Consider the following 16745-nt stretch of genomic DNA (forward strand, 5'->3'; position numbering starts at 1 on the left):
CATCCCATCGGAGTGACTCTCTGCGATCCCACTGAATTGGTTCAGTTCTCCTAGGTTTAAAACTCCTAGCGCTCGGCAGGAGGGCTTCCTTCATTCCACTTACGAGATGCAGGGCCAGGCCCCGAAGTGCCTTTTTAAAAAAAATATTCGTTCTGGGAATATGGTAATGCCGGCATTTATTGCCCATCCTTGGTTGTCCTTGAGAAGGTGGTGGTGGTGGTGGGCCGTGTTTTTGAACTGCTGCTGTTCGTGTAGTGAAGGTTGCTCCCACAGTGCTGTTGGGTAGAGTGTTCCAGGATTTTGATCCAGCGAAGGTGAAGGAACGGCCGATATACGTGGCAAAAGGTTGGAAACAGTTGCAGAGAGGAAGGCTCCTGCCTACAGTGACCTGTCACCTGGAGGGGGAGGTGACCTCAGTTGAGCATGTCACTGCCAAAGCCCCTCACAGAGGCCCCTGGACTTGGTGACGAGCACACTAAGGTAGACTTGGATGCCTACAACATCCATTTTGTGCATAGATCCTTGCACCTTGCTGAACGCAGCTAAGGAAACTGAGACTTGGGACGACAGCTGCTGGGAGATGCTAACCTGGAGCCTGGGTATTAGAACACACCCCCATGTATCCAGGGTTCAGTACCTACCACAGTTGGGTTGCAAAGAGGCAAGCAGGTGCCGAATAAGCTCTGCACCCCTTACTGATGGACCCGCCATTCGATGGGGGAGGGTGTGAGCCCACGCTGTGGGCAAGGGGGGGCTGGTTCAGTGCACTCGTGCATTTTTGTGATGAGTTGTGCTGCTCGCCGTTCTGCGTGCGAGGTATTTCTGGTACCTGCTGCAGTTGTCCAGTGGTGGGAGGGAGGAGAGGAAAGCAGGGCCCCTTTGGGATCAAGGCGTCCTGCCTCTGATGGAATGTCAGAACCGAGTCAAACTCCGTGGCAGACTCTTGAACCGGTTGGGTTGGCGGTTTTGCAGGGATCATTACCAGGACCCGGAGGGGAGACCATGCCCCGCCCCATAACTCTAGATAATGGCGTAACACTTGGGGTGGTCCTGACTGGGCAGCAGTGGGAAGGTCACTAGTGCTTCATCCTGAGAAACTCGTTAAAGTAGCACTGGGGGGGGTCCTCAAGTCTTGGTGCTAAGCTGCACTTAAAGACTCCAGACTTGGGTAATTGAGGTGTGTCCCTGTGAGAGAGAGTGTGTACTATCCATATCGGGGGTAAGGAAACATGACCTGTGTGGATTTCTCAGTAACTCGGTTCGGAGACTTTTAAACTTGGTGGCAGGTTTCACACCTGTTGGATACCTAACTGGCCAAAACAAAAAGCACTGATGTGGGAGTGAGCTGGTGCTTTGGTTCCCTGCGGTCTGATTAGTACATTGAGCGTTGGTGTGTGTTAATTGGTGATTGTGCTGACACTAATTGTTGGGGATTGTTGAAGATTGTTCCTGATGGCAGGCTGGGCTAAGGGTTGGTCTGTCGTGGATTTACACCCGTATTAGTTTTTAAATTCCACATTGTGACTGGAGGACGGTAACAGGAACTGGGGACGGAGAAAAATTTAAAGCCATTTCGACCCACGTAGCTCCTGGGAGAGAGATGTGTAGAGCCCTGGGGAGGGAGTTTCCAGGATAGGTGAGGTGATCTCATGGAAACATAGAAAATTCTAACAGGACTAGACAGACTAGATACAGGGAGGATGTTCCCGATGGCTGGGGAGTCCAGAACCAGGGGTCACTGTCTCAGGATACGGGGTATGCCATTTAGAACCAAGATGAGGAGAAATTTCTTCACTCAGAGGGTGGTGAACCTGTGGAATTCTCTACCACAGAAGGCAGTGGAGGCCAAGTCATTAGATGTATTCAAGAAGGAGATAGATATATTTCTTAACATATATTTCTTAATACAGGCAAGGAAATCCACAGCCGTCTCTGGTACAATCAGCAATTACAGCTGAACTGACAGCCCCCACCCCCACGCGCTCCCGATACCCCCCACCCCCACGCGCTCCCGATACCCCCACCCCCACGCGCTCCCGATGCCCCCCACCCCTCTCCCGATGCCCCCCACCCCTCTCCCGATGCCCCCCACCCCTCTCCCGATGCCCCCCACCCCTCTCCCGATGCCCCCCACCCCTCTCCCGATGCCCCCCACCCCTCTCCCGATGCCCCCCACCCCTCTCCCGATACCCCCCACCCCTCTCCCGATACCCCCCACCCCTCTCCCGATACCCCCCACCCCTCTCCCGATACCCCCCACCCCTCTCCCGATACCCCCCACCCCTCTCCCGATACCCCCCACCCCTCTCCCGATACCCCCCACCCCTCTCCCGATACCCCCCACCCCTCTCCCGATACCCCCCACCCCTCTCCCGATACCCCCCACCCCTCTCCCGATACCCCCCACCCCTCTCCCGATACCCCCCACCCCTCTCCCGATACCCCCCACCCCTCTCCCGATACCCCCCACCCCTCTCCCGATACCCCCCACCCCTCTCCCGATACCCCCCACCCCTCTCCCGATACCCCCCACCCCTCTCCCGATACCCCCCACCCCTCTCCCGATACCCCCCACCCCTCTCCCGATACCCCCCACCCCTCTCCCGATACCCCCCACCCCTCTCCCGATACCCCCCACCCCTCTCCCGATACCCCCCACCCCTCTCCCGATACCCCCCACCCCTCTCCCGATACCCCCCACCCCTCTCCCGATACCCCCCACCCCTCTCCCGATACCCCCCACCCCTCTCCCGATACCCCCCACCCCTCTCCCGATACCCCCCACCCCTCTCCCGATACCCCCCACCCCTCTCCCGATACCCCCCACCCCTCTCCCGATACCCCCCACCCCTCTCCCGATACCCCCCACCCCTCTCCCGATACCCCCCACCCCTCTCCCGATACCCCCCACCCCTCTCCCGATACCCCCCACCCCTCTCCCGATACCCCCCACCCCTCTCCCGATACCCCCCACCCCTCTCCCGATACCCCCCACCCCTCTCCCGATACCCCCCACCCCTCTCCCGATACCCCCCACCCCTCTCCCGATACCCCCCACCCCTCTCCCGATACCCCCCACCCCTCTCCCGATACCCCCCACCCCTCTCCCGATACCCCCCACCCCTCTCCCGATACCCCCCACCCCCCACACGCTCCCGATATCCCCCACCCCCCACACGCGCTCCCTATACCCCCCACCCCCACACGCTCCCTATACCCCCACCCCCCCTGTGCCTCACCCCCCCACGCGCTCCCTGTGCCGCACCCCCCACGCGCTCCCTGTGCCGCACCCCCCCACGCGCTCCCTGTGCCGCACCCCCCCACGCGCTCCCTGTGCCGCACCCCCCCACGCGCTCCCTGTGCCGCACCCCCCCACGCGCTCCCTGTGCCGCACCCCCCCACGCGCTCCCTGTGCCGCACCCCCCCACGCGCTCCCTGTGCCGCACCCCCCCACGCGCTCCCTGTGCCGCACCCCCCCACGCGCTCCCTGTGCCGCACCCCCCCACGCGCTCTCTGTGCCGCACCCCCCCACGCGCTCTCTGTGCCGCGCACAAAGAACTTTACCATTTGAGCGCTGAAGACAGAGCTTGGTGTCAGAGTAAACAGAACAAGTTAAAGTTTATTCTTGAGGACGCTCCTTACTATACAAGGCTCAAAGACTGACTGACAAGACGCTGCTGACTGGTCATCTAGAGTAGAGGTGTCCGAGCATTTGGTTTTTGTGGGACACATTGGTGCGTATCAGGTGCCACGTATCAAGTATCAAGTATTCGGGATGGGCAATAAATGCCAGCCTCGCCAGCGACGCCCACATCCCATGAACGAATAAAAAAAAGTTTGATTCAACGTTCAAATTAATTTCCATTTACCTCGAGTTATCAACAACAAGAAATCTAAGCACAAATAAGACGGTTTTGTCCGGGATTCCAGGGCTATATTGCCCAGGCTCAGCTGTGTATGTGGCCCACGGACTGTGATTTGAACACCCCTGATCTAGATCACTGCTGGTTACAAAACCATCTAAACTCTGCAACAAGTTAAGCAGACAGCAGAAACGAGCCCTACAACCCTCCGAGATCTCAGCGCTCCTCCAACTCTGGCCTCTTGCGCATCCCCGATTTCCTTCGCTCCACCATTGCCGTCCATGTTTTTAGCTGCCTAGGCCCTAAAAGCTCTGGAATTCCCTCTCTAAACCTCTCTGCCGCTCCCCTCCTTTAAAACCTACCTCTGTGACCAAGCTCCTGGCCTAATATCTCCTTATGTGGCTCGGTATCAAATTTTATCCGATTACGCTCCTGTGAAGCGCCTTGGGACATTTTACTACATTAAAGGCTCAAGTTGTTGTTGTTTTACATTGAAAGCCTCCAGGCAGTTGGAACTTAGCTTGCGAACTTTATTATAACAAAGTCAGGTCCACTGGAGGTGAAAAGAAAGTTTCGATATGAAATTAAAAAATGGGAGATGTGGGAAAGCACTGCAGGTCGGTCAGCACCTGAAAGAGATATTTAACATTCCGATAAGGGGGTTACCAGTCAGGATATCGAGCTATTTTTCTCCTTCAGTCGCTGGATGACCAGCTGTGCATTTATGTTTTCAATCAAATGGCCACATTTCGACACTGTCTTTTTTAAATTGCTAACGGGTACACGGATCTGTATCTTGCATGGTCGAGTCAGTTCTTATGGACAGAAAACATGTTTTACTGACAGCAATTGAGACATTCAAGGGTTAATACTGCCGCCCAGTTGCTACATTGAGTTAAGTGCATGAAACAATGCTCACGCACAGGGGTTAACATCAGCGCAATGCATCGTACCTGCGTGGCCGGAGGATTCTGCACTGTGCGGGTGACCGGTCCGTTCAGGCGTTCGTAGTACTGCATCTCCGCTTCATCGTACTTGCATTTATCGAACCAGATTTTCTCCTCTCTCAAAAAGTTAACTGCCATGGCCCTACAAGGTGGGAGGTCAGACGAGAGGCACAGTAAGGTACTGTTCAAAGTAAAGAGATTCCGCTCGCAACATTTACACAGTACGCCCCGCTATTAACAGACAGTGAGATAACAGCCCAGGATAAGACAGAAAATTGGACCCTCCCTCCCACGCCTCGGTGCTGCCCAATTCTAGCATAGGCTTGGGTCTGTTGTTCTCTTCCCTATCCCACAACGTACTGCATCACTTACAAGAGTTAAATGGTTACAACACGATTAGCTCCTACACTGCTTTACGCCTCATCATCAAAACTAAATGGCGATGGGACAGTGCGGGCATTACTATTTGTAGGGGGTGTATGGAAGGTGAGCAGTGATTGGTGTAAATATTATTTGTAGGGGGTGTACAGAAGGTGAGCAGTGATTGGTGTAAATATTATTTGTAGGGGGTGTACAGAAGGTGAGCAGTGATTGGTGTAAATATTATTTGTAGGGGGGTGTATGGAAGGTGAGTAGTGATTGGTGTAAATATTATTTGTAGGGGTGTATGGAAGGTGAGCAGTGATTGGTGTAAATATTATTTGTAGGGGGTGTACAGAAGGTGAGCAGTGATTGGTGTAAATATTATTTGTAGGGGGTGTACAGAAGGTGAGCAGTGATTGGTGTAAATATTATTTGTAGGGGGGTGTATGGAAGGTGAGTAGTGATTGGTGTAAATATTATTTGTAGGGGTGTATGGAAGGTGAGCAGTGATTGGTGTAAATATTATTTGTAGGGGGTGTACAGAAGGTGAGCAGTGATTGGTTTAAATATTATTTGTAGGGGGTGTACAGAAGGTGAGCAGTGATTGGTTTAAATATTATTTGTAGGGGGTGTACGGAAGGTGAGCAGTGATTGGTTTAAATATTATTTGTAGGGGGTGTACGGAAGGTGAGCAGTGATTGGTTTAAATATTATTTGTAGGGGGTGTACGGAAGGTGAGCAGTGATTGGTGTAAATATTATTTGTAGGGGTGTATGGAAGGTGAGCAGTGATTGGTGTAAATATTATTTGTAGGGGTGTATGGAAGGTGAGCAGTGATTGGTGTAAATATTATTTGTAGGGGTGTATGGAAGGTGAGCAGTGATTGGTGTAAATATTATTTGTAGGGGTGTATGGAAGGTGAGCAGTGATTGGTGTAAATATTATTTGTAGGGGTGTATGGAAGGTGAGCAGTGATTGGTGTAAATATTATTTGTAGGGGTGTATGGAAGGTGAGCAGTGATTGGTGTAAATATTATTTGTAGGGGGTGTACAGAAGGTGAGCAGTGATTGGTGTAAATATTATTTGTAGGGGGTGTACAGAAGGTGAGCAGTGATTGGTGTAAATATTATTTGTAGGGGGGTGTATGGAAGGTGAGCAGTGATTGGTGTAAATATTATTTGTAGGGGGTGTACAGAAGGTGAGCAGTGATTGGTGTAAATATTATTTGTAGGGGGTGTACAGAAGGTGAGCAGTGATTGGTGTAAATATTATTTGTAGGGGGGTGTATGGAAGGTGAGTAGTGATTGGTGTAAATATTATTTGTAGGGGTGTACGGAAGGTGAGCAGTGATTGGTGTAAATATTATTTGTGGGGGTGTACAGTGGGGTGGGTGAGCAGTGATTGGTGTAAATATTATTTGTGGGGGTGTACAGTGGGGTGGGTGAACAGTGATTATACGGTAGTGTAGAGGTTATGTTGCTGGAATAATAATCCAGGGACCTGGACGAATAATCCAGAGAATGTGAGTTCACATACCACCATTTGAATTCAGATTTAAAATAAAAAGCTGGTACCTGTAACAGTGATCATGAAGCTGTCAGATTATTGTTAACAACCCAACTGGTTCACTAAAGCCCTTTAGGGAAGGAAACCTGCCATCCTTACCCGGTCCAGGCCTACATGTGACTCCAATCCCACGCCAACACTCAGGTTGTATCAAACCGTCTGCAGCGGTTCAAAAAGACCCACCGTAACTAGGGATGGGCAATAAATGCCAGCCTTGCTAGCAATGCGCACATCTCGGGAATTAAAATAAAATTAACATGCAGACAGGAGTGTAAATGTTTCATTAAAGAAACCTAAAATGGCACAGAAATAAATCTTACAGAACCATCAAATCCCCCAGTCGGTATCTGTTATTTGTAAATGTAAACCGATCGAGCTTCACTCACTACGATACAATCTGAGCCCGCAGATTAGATCACTAGTACGCAGGGATCCATACTCCCCGAGGCACGGACAATAACACGGTTCCACTGCCCCCATTCCCCCCCCCTCCCACTCCTCCATTAATGTGAATGGAAATGAAGCCTGTGTTTAGTTGTCCCATTCTCGACAGGGAAGTGGCCATAAATTAGAGCAGAACAGTAACAGCTGCCCTCACTACAAGTGTTACCTGTAACTCTGGATTACCCGAATGGTGCAAAGACTGGAGACTAGTGAAGGCAGCAGGTAACCCTTCGAGGAGAGCTTTCACCTTACTGCCAACGCGCTCAACTGGCTCTGGATTCCACGCCCAATGTGGGTGAAGGCTCGCGAGGAGGGTATTGGGTCGTAAACGACCACCCAAAACACACCAGGCGCACAAAGTGAGCGGGAGAGGTTCGACCTGGGCGTCAAGTGTTGGGTGGGGCGAATTAACGGGCAGTCGAAGCGATACTGCCCATCCTGCACCCCTGCCCAAGTCAAATTTATACAACAGGGCAGCGTCACACCGTTCATCTAATAAAGGAAATCGGATCCAACTCGTGTCGAAGGATTACTCAAATAGGAAAAATAGACAATGCACTGCTGGAACTATCACAGAACTGGTGTAAATGGTCATCATGTATTATATACGTCCCAAGCCTACTTATCCTGGAGCCCCGGACAGCCTAGTGCGAGGGCAGGTCTCTCCGGCGGTGGGTCCATCACCGGCTCCCGGATCTTGCTGGCTGCTCTCCGGATTCCAGCCAGGTGGTAGCGTAACTCTGCGGCGTCGTACGCGGGTTTATTAAACCACACCGGCTCGTTGTCCTCGTGAACAAGTCGCCGAACGGCTGCTGCAGGATCCTCGGCCCCTGCTGGCGGGCGGGACTTGGCTCTTTGATGGGCGGGTGCGGTGGTCCCGCTGGGGGGTCTCTGGCTCGTTGCCTCGTGTGGGCTCTCGCTCTTGGGTGGGCCGCCGTGCAGGGTCTCGTAGTAGAACCGCTCGGCGTCGTCATAAAGCGGCTTTTCCAGCCACGTCTGGTGCACAAAAGCACCCCAACTCCCGCCCGGCAACTTCCCATTGACGGGCAGGCCGGTGGGGCTGGGGTCGCTCGGAAAGGCGGGGGTTACGGGCGTGGCACTGACATAACCTTCATCCGGTGTGGCCCTCGGCGCGGGAACGGCAGTAACCCTGGAGCCAGGGATCGGGAGCGACCGCGGGACACCGCGCACCCGCGACTGCGCGACGAACAGGCGCTCGGCCTCGTCGAAGGCGGCCTTGTTCAGCCAGACGCCACGGACGAGGTGGAGGCAGGCCACAAGGGGGCGCGGCTCGCGGCCTCCCCCAGCGTCTCCGCAGGCCGCCACCGTCGGCCGACGGGTGCGCTCCGCCTCTTCCGATGGCGGGGCGCGGGGAGAACGCTTCCGCCGCCTCTTCTTCCCCGCCTCTCGCTCCTGCCGCCCGCCTTCGACGACCCCAGTCTCGGCGGGAAGGTGCTCCTCTCCGTCCAGCGGCCAGGCCCCACGGGCCAGCTCGGCCTCCAGGGCAGCCCGTGCGGCGGAGGCAGAGGCCAGGACAGCGGCCTGCTGGCCCTGGTGGAACAGCCTCTCCGCCTCGTCGTACTTGAACTTGTCCATCCAGATGGTCTCCAGCAGGTAGGGGTGCTTCCTGATCCTCATCCTTTGCAGCGTGCAGCACAACACAGAGAGGGGAAAGAGAGTACACAGTAAACAAAGAAATATACAAGCAGAGGTGGCACATCATGGGTAAACCCGAAGGATAACTCAGGGCACGTTAGATTTCTGGCAAAACAACGGAGCCTTTACTCAGGGGGGAACTCGCCTGTGTTTCTGATATCACCGCACTCTGCTTTCTGAACACATCCAGTTTTAGCCCAATTCAACCCCGTCACATAGAATTGTACAGCACAGGAGGCAATTCGGCCCATCATGCCTGTGCCGGTTCTTTGAAAGAACTATCCAATTAGTCCCACTCCCCCTGCTCATACCCCAAAGTCCTGCAAATTTTTCTTTTCAAATATTTATCCAATTCCCTTTTGAAAGTTATTATTGAATCTGCTTCCACCGCCCTTTCAGGCAGTGCATTCCAGATCATTACAACTCGCTGCGTAAAAAAAATTCTCATCCCCAACCCTGGTTCTTTTGCCAATTATCATGAACCGGTCTCCTCTGGTTACTGACCCTCCTGCCGGTGGAAACAGGTTCTCCTTATTTATCTTGAACACCTCTATTAAATCTCCCCATAACTGTACGAGCCCAAGACATGACCGGGAACGATTAGTGTTTAAAGAAGAAGTTTTGAGAACTCCCCCGGCTGGGAAACCAGAAACACAGTATTCGAGTCACACACACTGAACAAGACTATTCCACACATTTTTAAATCTCCTTTTCCCTCCTCTCCTGAAGCCACTAACTCATAATGGGGGCCAGTTCTTGGGAGCGGGAGGGCACGCAGGCTTCCAATACCTTACCCAAGTGACTGCCCTCCAGGTGTGAGCAGCTATTTGGCCATACAGTGCACAACACCCGAGCCTAATCCTGTACCCACACAGGTACTATTCACCCGGTTGTCAGCAGGAGCAGGGACCATGGCTGATTCCCTTTCCCCATCCTTAGCTCAGTGATGCTGAAGGTTGTTAATGCCCCAAACAGAGGTCCGGGATAGAACCTGGGAGTCAGAGTACGTTTTGATTGAAGCTTTGGCAAGCAATTCGAATCCTCTATCGAGGCGAACTTTAATATTTTGGTGCTCCAGGGTAACATGGATCGAGAGGGGCAGGTGCATCGAGAGGGAGAGAATAGGGCTGGGATCACCGCGAGGAAGGCAGGGGGGAGGGCTGGGCTCACCGAAAAGGTGGGGGGGGGGAAGAGGGTCAATTTCGCACCGGGTGTGGGAGAGGAGCGGGACACTGAGAGGGGGAGGGGTGGGAGAAGCTAGGCACCGAAAAGTGCGTTGGGGGGGGGGGGGGGTGGTGGGTGGAGTTGATGCACCGAGCAGGGGAGGGGGCACAAAGCAGGGAGTAAGGTCTTTCATATGGGGAAGGGGAGCCAGATCCCAGCACGCTCAAAGGTTATCGAAACTGACTGACACACCCAGGAGCTGGGACTGGGGTATGGACTCAGGGGACTACAGGAGAATAGCGGGAGATAGAGTAATAAATAAAGTAACTTAAAAAGAACCGTACACAAGGCTGTTTAATGCTTTGTACAACTCCCCACAGTACCTTGTAACACCAGCACTGTACTGGAAATTACACTGAGGCCCACTAAGAAAAAGTATTGCTTGAACATACAAAATAAGGCAGTTTGAGAGTCTTCCACCCGGCAATAGCGACCGAGTCTAGTAAAATTAGCAGCAGGCTGTTCCAGGACGGGGAGTGGCTCTGCCCTGATGGACGGGTGGCTGTATTTTAGCACCATTGCACAGTGCTCCCAAGCCGTGTTCACAGACCTCCTCTAACAAGCAGGCACTGTGAGGACACTTTCCGTTTTCAGCTTGAGGGCAAATCAGGGACTGATCTGAGCTACAGGACACGTCCTTTACAGAGGTGAATCCTGCGATGTTGTGGGCACTTTGGAAAAGAATCTGGGAGGGGGGAAAAGGAGAAGAAGCTGTGCTTAGACTGGTACTCACCTTCTTATCCTACAACAGCAAGCATTGAAAGGGAAAGAGAGAAGAAAATTAAAGTGGTTTAGTGGCACGATACAAACGTACAGCGTTACTGCTACCCACCTGCACCCTGATTCATAAACCAGTCACTGTGAGCAGGGATCCAGGAACAAGGCAATGCTGGTAAAGGTTCTGCTGCTGCCATTTACAGCTACTCCTGATCAATCTTTTGTTTCTTAACCTGCCCCATTACCGCCCACCATCATCCCTTTTGTCATTTAATCAATCGTGCCCTCCACCCTAACAGAGATCTTCCCTTTTGTCCTTTCCTCCCCTCCCCCACTTTCCCTTGCTCTCTACCTGCTCAAACACTTTTAACATCTTCCAGTTCTGACGAAAGGTTTTCGACCTGAAACGTTAACTCTGTTTCTTTCTCCACAGATGCTGCCTGACTTGCTGAGCTTCTCCAGCATTTTCTGTTTTTATTTCAGGAACATGGCAGCTGCTTATCCCTGGCGTTCATGCAATATGTTACGTCAGCAGTCTACGGACATGTGAATGTCCAAGAGTAAATGACAGCCATTAAACCTTCTTTCTCCCCCCCCTCTGATCCTGCCAATTCCTCGTCCCTCCTCTCTCTCTGGTAGTTCACCCAACATTGGGAATTCTTCACGTGTAAGCCTACACAGTGAGGGGCTGCGGGCTAATCGACCATAGAAGCCCAACCCTGCCGTCCACTTGCACGCACTTTCTAACCGCAGGCCAACAGATGCTGACCAGAAAAGGGGAGGTTTCTTTCTCTCCTTTCCAAGCCGGGGACACAGAGGCCAATTGTAGGCCCTCCACCTCTAGCCCACCCGAGGTCAGCAGGAGACACCGAGCAAAATGGGGAATCAGTCACTTGCAGCAGTAACAGATGATGCACCTGAATCTGCTCCCGCAGGTCTCCCATCTCGGCCAACAGCCCCAGCACTGGAAGCAAGATCTTCCCGCCCTCTTGTTTGATGACCAACAGTAGCCTGGGAACGAGAACACACACAAACGCCCTAATCCCCTGGTACCATCGGTATCAAACAATGGGACAATTCTCAGCTGCTGAGAATTCCCTCATTCATCAAGAGAAGCTCCCATTGTAACACAGCTACCATTCACACTTGGCAGTCCCACTTCAGACAGTGGCAAGCCTGGCACTGCGACACCACACCTTACAATTCCCCCTCGTCCTTCCCTGCGAACACGGGCAAATCTCTGGTCTCCTACTCACAAATAGGACCGCACATTTTGCAGGAGGACCCCATGAAATCAACTATAATCCTAAAATCACAAGAAGTTCACTGATGAATTTCACAGGGTTCCTCTCTGAGTTGTGGGATGAGTAACCTGTGCAATGTCCTAATAATTGAATATCTCAAGTGGCTGGCAATGGATACCCTTGCAGAGAAGCAAGGGAGGAAATAGCGGAGGCTCGGACCATCATTTTCTGATCCTCCCTGGCTACAGGCGTGGTGCCGGTGGATTGGAGGACTGCTAACGTTGCGCCGTTGTTTAAAAAGGGAGAGAGAGATAGACCGAGTCATTATAGGCCAGTCAGTCTAACCTCGGTGGTGGGCAAATTACTGAAATCAAATCTGAGGGACAGCATAAATCGTCATTTAGAAAAGCACGGATAATCAAGGACAGTCAGCATGGATTTGTTAAGGCAAGGTCGTGACTGACTAACTTGATTGAATTTTTTGAGGAGGTAACAAGGAGGGTCGACGAGGGTAACGCGTTTGATGTAGCGTACATGGATTTTAGCAAGGCTTTTGACAAGGTCCCACATGGCAGACTGGTCAAAATAGTACAAGCCCATGGGATCCAAGGGAAAATGGCTAGTTGGATCCAAAATTTGCTCAGTGGCAGGAAGCAAAGGGTAATGGTCGACTGGTGTTTTTGCGACTGGAAGGCTGTTTCCAGTGGGGTTCCGCAAGGCTCAGTACTAGGCCCCTTGGTTTTTGTGGTATATATTAATGATTTGGACTTGAATGTGGTGGGCTTGATGAAGAAGTTTGCAGATACAAAAATTGGCTGTGTGGTTGATAGTGAGGAGGAAAGCTGTAGACTGCAGGAAGATATCTATGGTCTGGTCAGGTGGGTAGAAAAGTGGCAAATGGAATTCAATCCAGAGAAGTGTGAGGTAATGCATTTGGGGAGGGCAAACAAGGCAAGGGTGTACACAATAAATGGGAGGATACTGAGGGATGTAGAGGAACAAAGGGACCTTGGAGTGCATATCCACAGATCCCTGAAGGTAGCAGGACAGATAGATAAGGTGGTTAAAAAGGCATACGAGATGCTTTCCTTTATTGGCCAAGGCATAGAATATAAGAGCAGGGAGCTTATGCTAGAATTGTATAAAACATTAGTTAGGCCACAGCTTGAGTACTGTGTACAGTTCTAGTCACCACATTACAGGAAAGATGTGATTGCACTAGAGAGGGTACAGAGGAGATTTACGAGGATGTTGCCAGGACTGGAGAATTTAGTTATGAGAAAAGATTGGATAGGTTGGGGTTGTTTTCTTTGGAACAAAGGAGGCTGAGGGGAGATTTAATTGAGGTATATAAAATTATGAGGGGCCTAGATAGAGTGGATAGGGAGGATCTATTTCCCTTAGCAGAGGGATCAGTGACCAGGGGGCATAGGTTTAAAGTAATTGGTAGAAGGATTAGAGGGGAGCTGAGAACTTTTTTTCACCCAGAGGGTGGTGGGGGTCTGGAACTCACTGCCTGAAAGGGTGGTAGAAGCAGAAACCCTCAACTCATTTAAAAAGTACTTGGATATGCACCTGAAGTGCCGTAACCTACAGGGCTACGGATCAAGTGCTGGAAAGCGGGATTAAACTGGACAGCTTTCTCGGCTGGCACAGACATGATGGGCCGAATGGTCTCCTTCTGTGCCGTAACTTTCTATGATTCTCACTTAATGATTAACCCCGCAGGGACAACCGGATATCTGCATTTCATAGAGTCATAGAATTATACAACACAGAAGGAGGCCACTTGGCCCATCGTGCCTGTGCCGGCTCTTTGAAAGAGCTATCCATTTAGTCCCATTTCCCCGCTCTTTCCCCATAGCCCTGTAAATTTTTTCCACTTCAGGTATTTATCCAATTCCCTTTTGGAAGTTACTATTGAACCTGTTTCCGCCTCCTTTCCAGGAAATGTATTCCAGATCATTACAACTCGCTGCGTAATGTTTTTCCTCATGTCACCTCTGGTTCTTTTGCCGATCACCTTAAATCTGTGTCCTCTGGTTACCGACCCTTCTGCCACTGGAAACAGTTTCTCCTTATTTATTCTATTAAAACCGATCATGATTTTGAACACCTCTATCAAATCTCCCCTTAACCTTCTCTGCTCTAAGGATTCTCCAGTCTCTCCACACAACTGAAGTCCCTCATCCCTGGTACCATTGTAGTAAATCTCTTCTGCACCCTCTCTAAGGCCTTCATATCCTTCCTAAAGTGTGGTGCCCAGAACTGAACACAAAACTCCAGCTGAGGCCTAACCATTGCTTTATAAGTTTCTGACATCCCACCACTTTCTCAACTGTACACCTAACCTCAGTTAGTGACCGTGCATCAAAATCAGAAAACTCCCACCCCCATTACCGTTACCACTTTCTCTGCTCCCCAAGGCACTATCTCATGCTGGGGTAATGCTGGCTGCCCTCCAGTCTCCATCTCCCGGAATGCCGGTTCTTCACATGCATGCCTCGCATGTGAGCAACAGCCAAGCTATTCGACCATAGAGAGTATCGCAGCAGATTCCAATCCTGTCCCCAACCCATGCCCATGCGTTTTCCCAGTAATGGTCACCAGTAATGGGAGCAGGAACTCGGGCTGATTCCCACCTCCCAGACACGGGGCCCTTAAGCAAATCTGAGCTCTCCTGCCACCCGAGCTGAGATCAGGAGAAAATGCCCATTCAAATATACCTGGCACAGACAAGAGCAATTGTAAGTTTTCACTTGTACCGAAAAAACAATATCAGCAACTGTTCATAAAATGAATAAATCAAACTAGAATTATGCAGAAAGATATCCTGGATTTCTATTAGTATAGTTTAGATTCAACTGAACTCCACCCAACACGTACATGAAATATATAAAGTTGTTAAGCCAACTCTTCCAGCCACACATTGCAGTCTCTCAGACTGATTAAGGATTAAAATTTTCCTCTTAATTTTACAACTATGTGCAACAATGAGAATCTGAGGACTAACACAAGTTTTGAGGTATGGCTAGAACCAAAAACACAGCCTGCATACAAATCGCATCATACCCAAGTACCTGAATCCTTTACAACAGGTTCAGGACTCAAAGTTGAGCCAGAATAATATCCCATGTGGGCAGCACCAAGTCTGAACCGTCAAGAGCGAATCAGAATTCCAGCAGCATTACACCTAGAATTACATAGAGTTTACAGCACAGAAACAGGCCATTTGGCCCAACTGGTCTATGCCAGTGTTTATGCTCCACATGAGCCTCTTCCCACTCTGCCCACATATCCCTTCTTCTTCATGTATGCATTAAACCTCCCCTTAAATGCATCAATGCCCTCTGCTTCAAACACTCCCGTTTGTCTGCAAGTTATACATTCTCACAACTGAGTACAGAAATTGCTGGTAAATTCTTTATTTGATCTTTTAGTGGTTATCTCATATTTATGCCCCTTTGTTCTGGACTCACCCACAAGTGGAACAGTTTCTCCAAATCCATCCTATCGAACCCCTTCATAACTTTAAAGACCTCTACCAGGTTTCCTCTTTTTCAAAGAGCCCCAGCCGGCTCAATCTTTCCTGATAATTGCATCCTCTCAATTCTGGTAACTTCCATCTTTTCTGCATTTCCTCCAGTGCTTCAATATCCTTTCTGGACTATAGAGACCAGAACTGCACACAGTACACCAAGTGTGGACTAACCAAATCTGTGGTTTGGTTCGAGATAAATTTAACATTACCTCCCTGCTTTTGTATTCTATTCCTCTAGAAGTTATATAGAATGTACAGTACAGAAACAGGCCATTCGGCCCAATTGGTCGATGCCAGTGTTTATGCTCCACAGGAGCCTCCTCCCTCCCTGCTTCATTTAACCCCATCAGCATAACCTTCTATTCCTTTCTCCCTCATGTACTTATCTAGCATCCCCTTAAATGCATCTATGCTGTTCACCTCAACCACTCCATGTGGTAGCAAGTTCCACATTCTAACCCTAAGGGATGTTCCACATTCTAAACACATGGGAGAAAGGAATAGAAGAATATGCTGATTCACGTAGATGAAGGAGGGAGGGAGGAGGCGCTTGTGGAGTATAAACACCAGCATGGACCTGTTGGGCCGAATGGCTGTGGATGATGAGTCGTTGAGTATATTCAAGAATGAGATTGATAGATTTTTGGACACTAGGGGAATCAAGGGATATGGGGATAGGGCGGGAAAGTGGAGTTGAGGTCGAAGATCAGCCATGATCTGATTGAATGGTGAAGCAGGCTCAAGGGGCTGTATAGCCTACTCCTATTTCTTATGTTCCTTACTGTGCTGTACATTCTATGTAATGCAATTCTATGTAACCATTCTGCACCCAATTTCCCACATTCCAGCAGAAGAACAACGGCTAGCGATCAAGGCCAACAACCCTGGCTGGGTTGCCCCTTCCTTAACCCAGAGCTGCTGAAGCCAGCTGTTCCCCGACTACCAGCACCCCATGGCGGAGATGAACTGAGTCAGCACAGGGCAGGGGGGTTGTACCTGGGACCTGCCCATCCAGGATCAGAAACCACGTGGAGCATCGACGCACCGGTGCCAGCAGGTGGCGCCCCTCGCCCCTCCCCCACACTCTCTCCCTCTCTCTCTCTCTCTTTAACGGTTACACGCCATAAACTCTCTTCTTTTCACTCCAGGCCTCTCGTCGCTGTTGCTTAGGGTTATCCC

At 50.9% G+C, this 16745-nt stretch overlaps 1 protein-coding gene across 7 annotated transcripts in view; it reads right to left on the bottom strand.

The window, feature by feature from the left end:
- Window positions 1-16745, bottom strand: part of eef1db (eukaryotic translation elongation factor 1 delta b (guanine nucleotide exchange protein)) — a 52414-nt gene that overhangs the window by 35512 nt on the left and 157 nt on the right. For all 7 annotated transcript variants that reach the window (XM_067968499.1, XM_067968490.1, XM_067968474.1 and 4 more), the window contains one exon: window positions 4817-4952. In XM_067968499.1, coding sequence (XP_067824600.1) covers window positions 4817-4948 — 132 coding nt within the window. In that variant the 5' untranslated portion in view covers window positions 4949-4952. Of the gene's footprint in view, window positions 1-4816; window positions 4953-16745 lie in introns of those variants that run through there.

Source organism: Heptranchias perlo, chromosome 2 (assembly GCF_035084215.1).
Source record: "Heptranchias perlo isolate sHepPer1 chromosome 2, sHepPer1.hap1, whole genome shotgun sequence".
NCBI lineage: Eukaryota > Metazoa > Chordata > Chondrichthyes > Hexanchiformes > Hexanchidae > Heptranchias > Heptranchias perlo.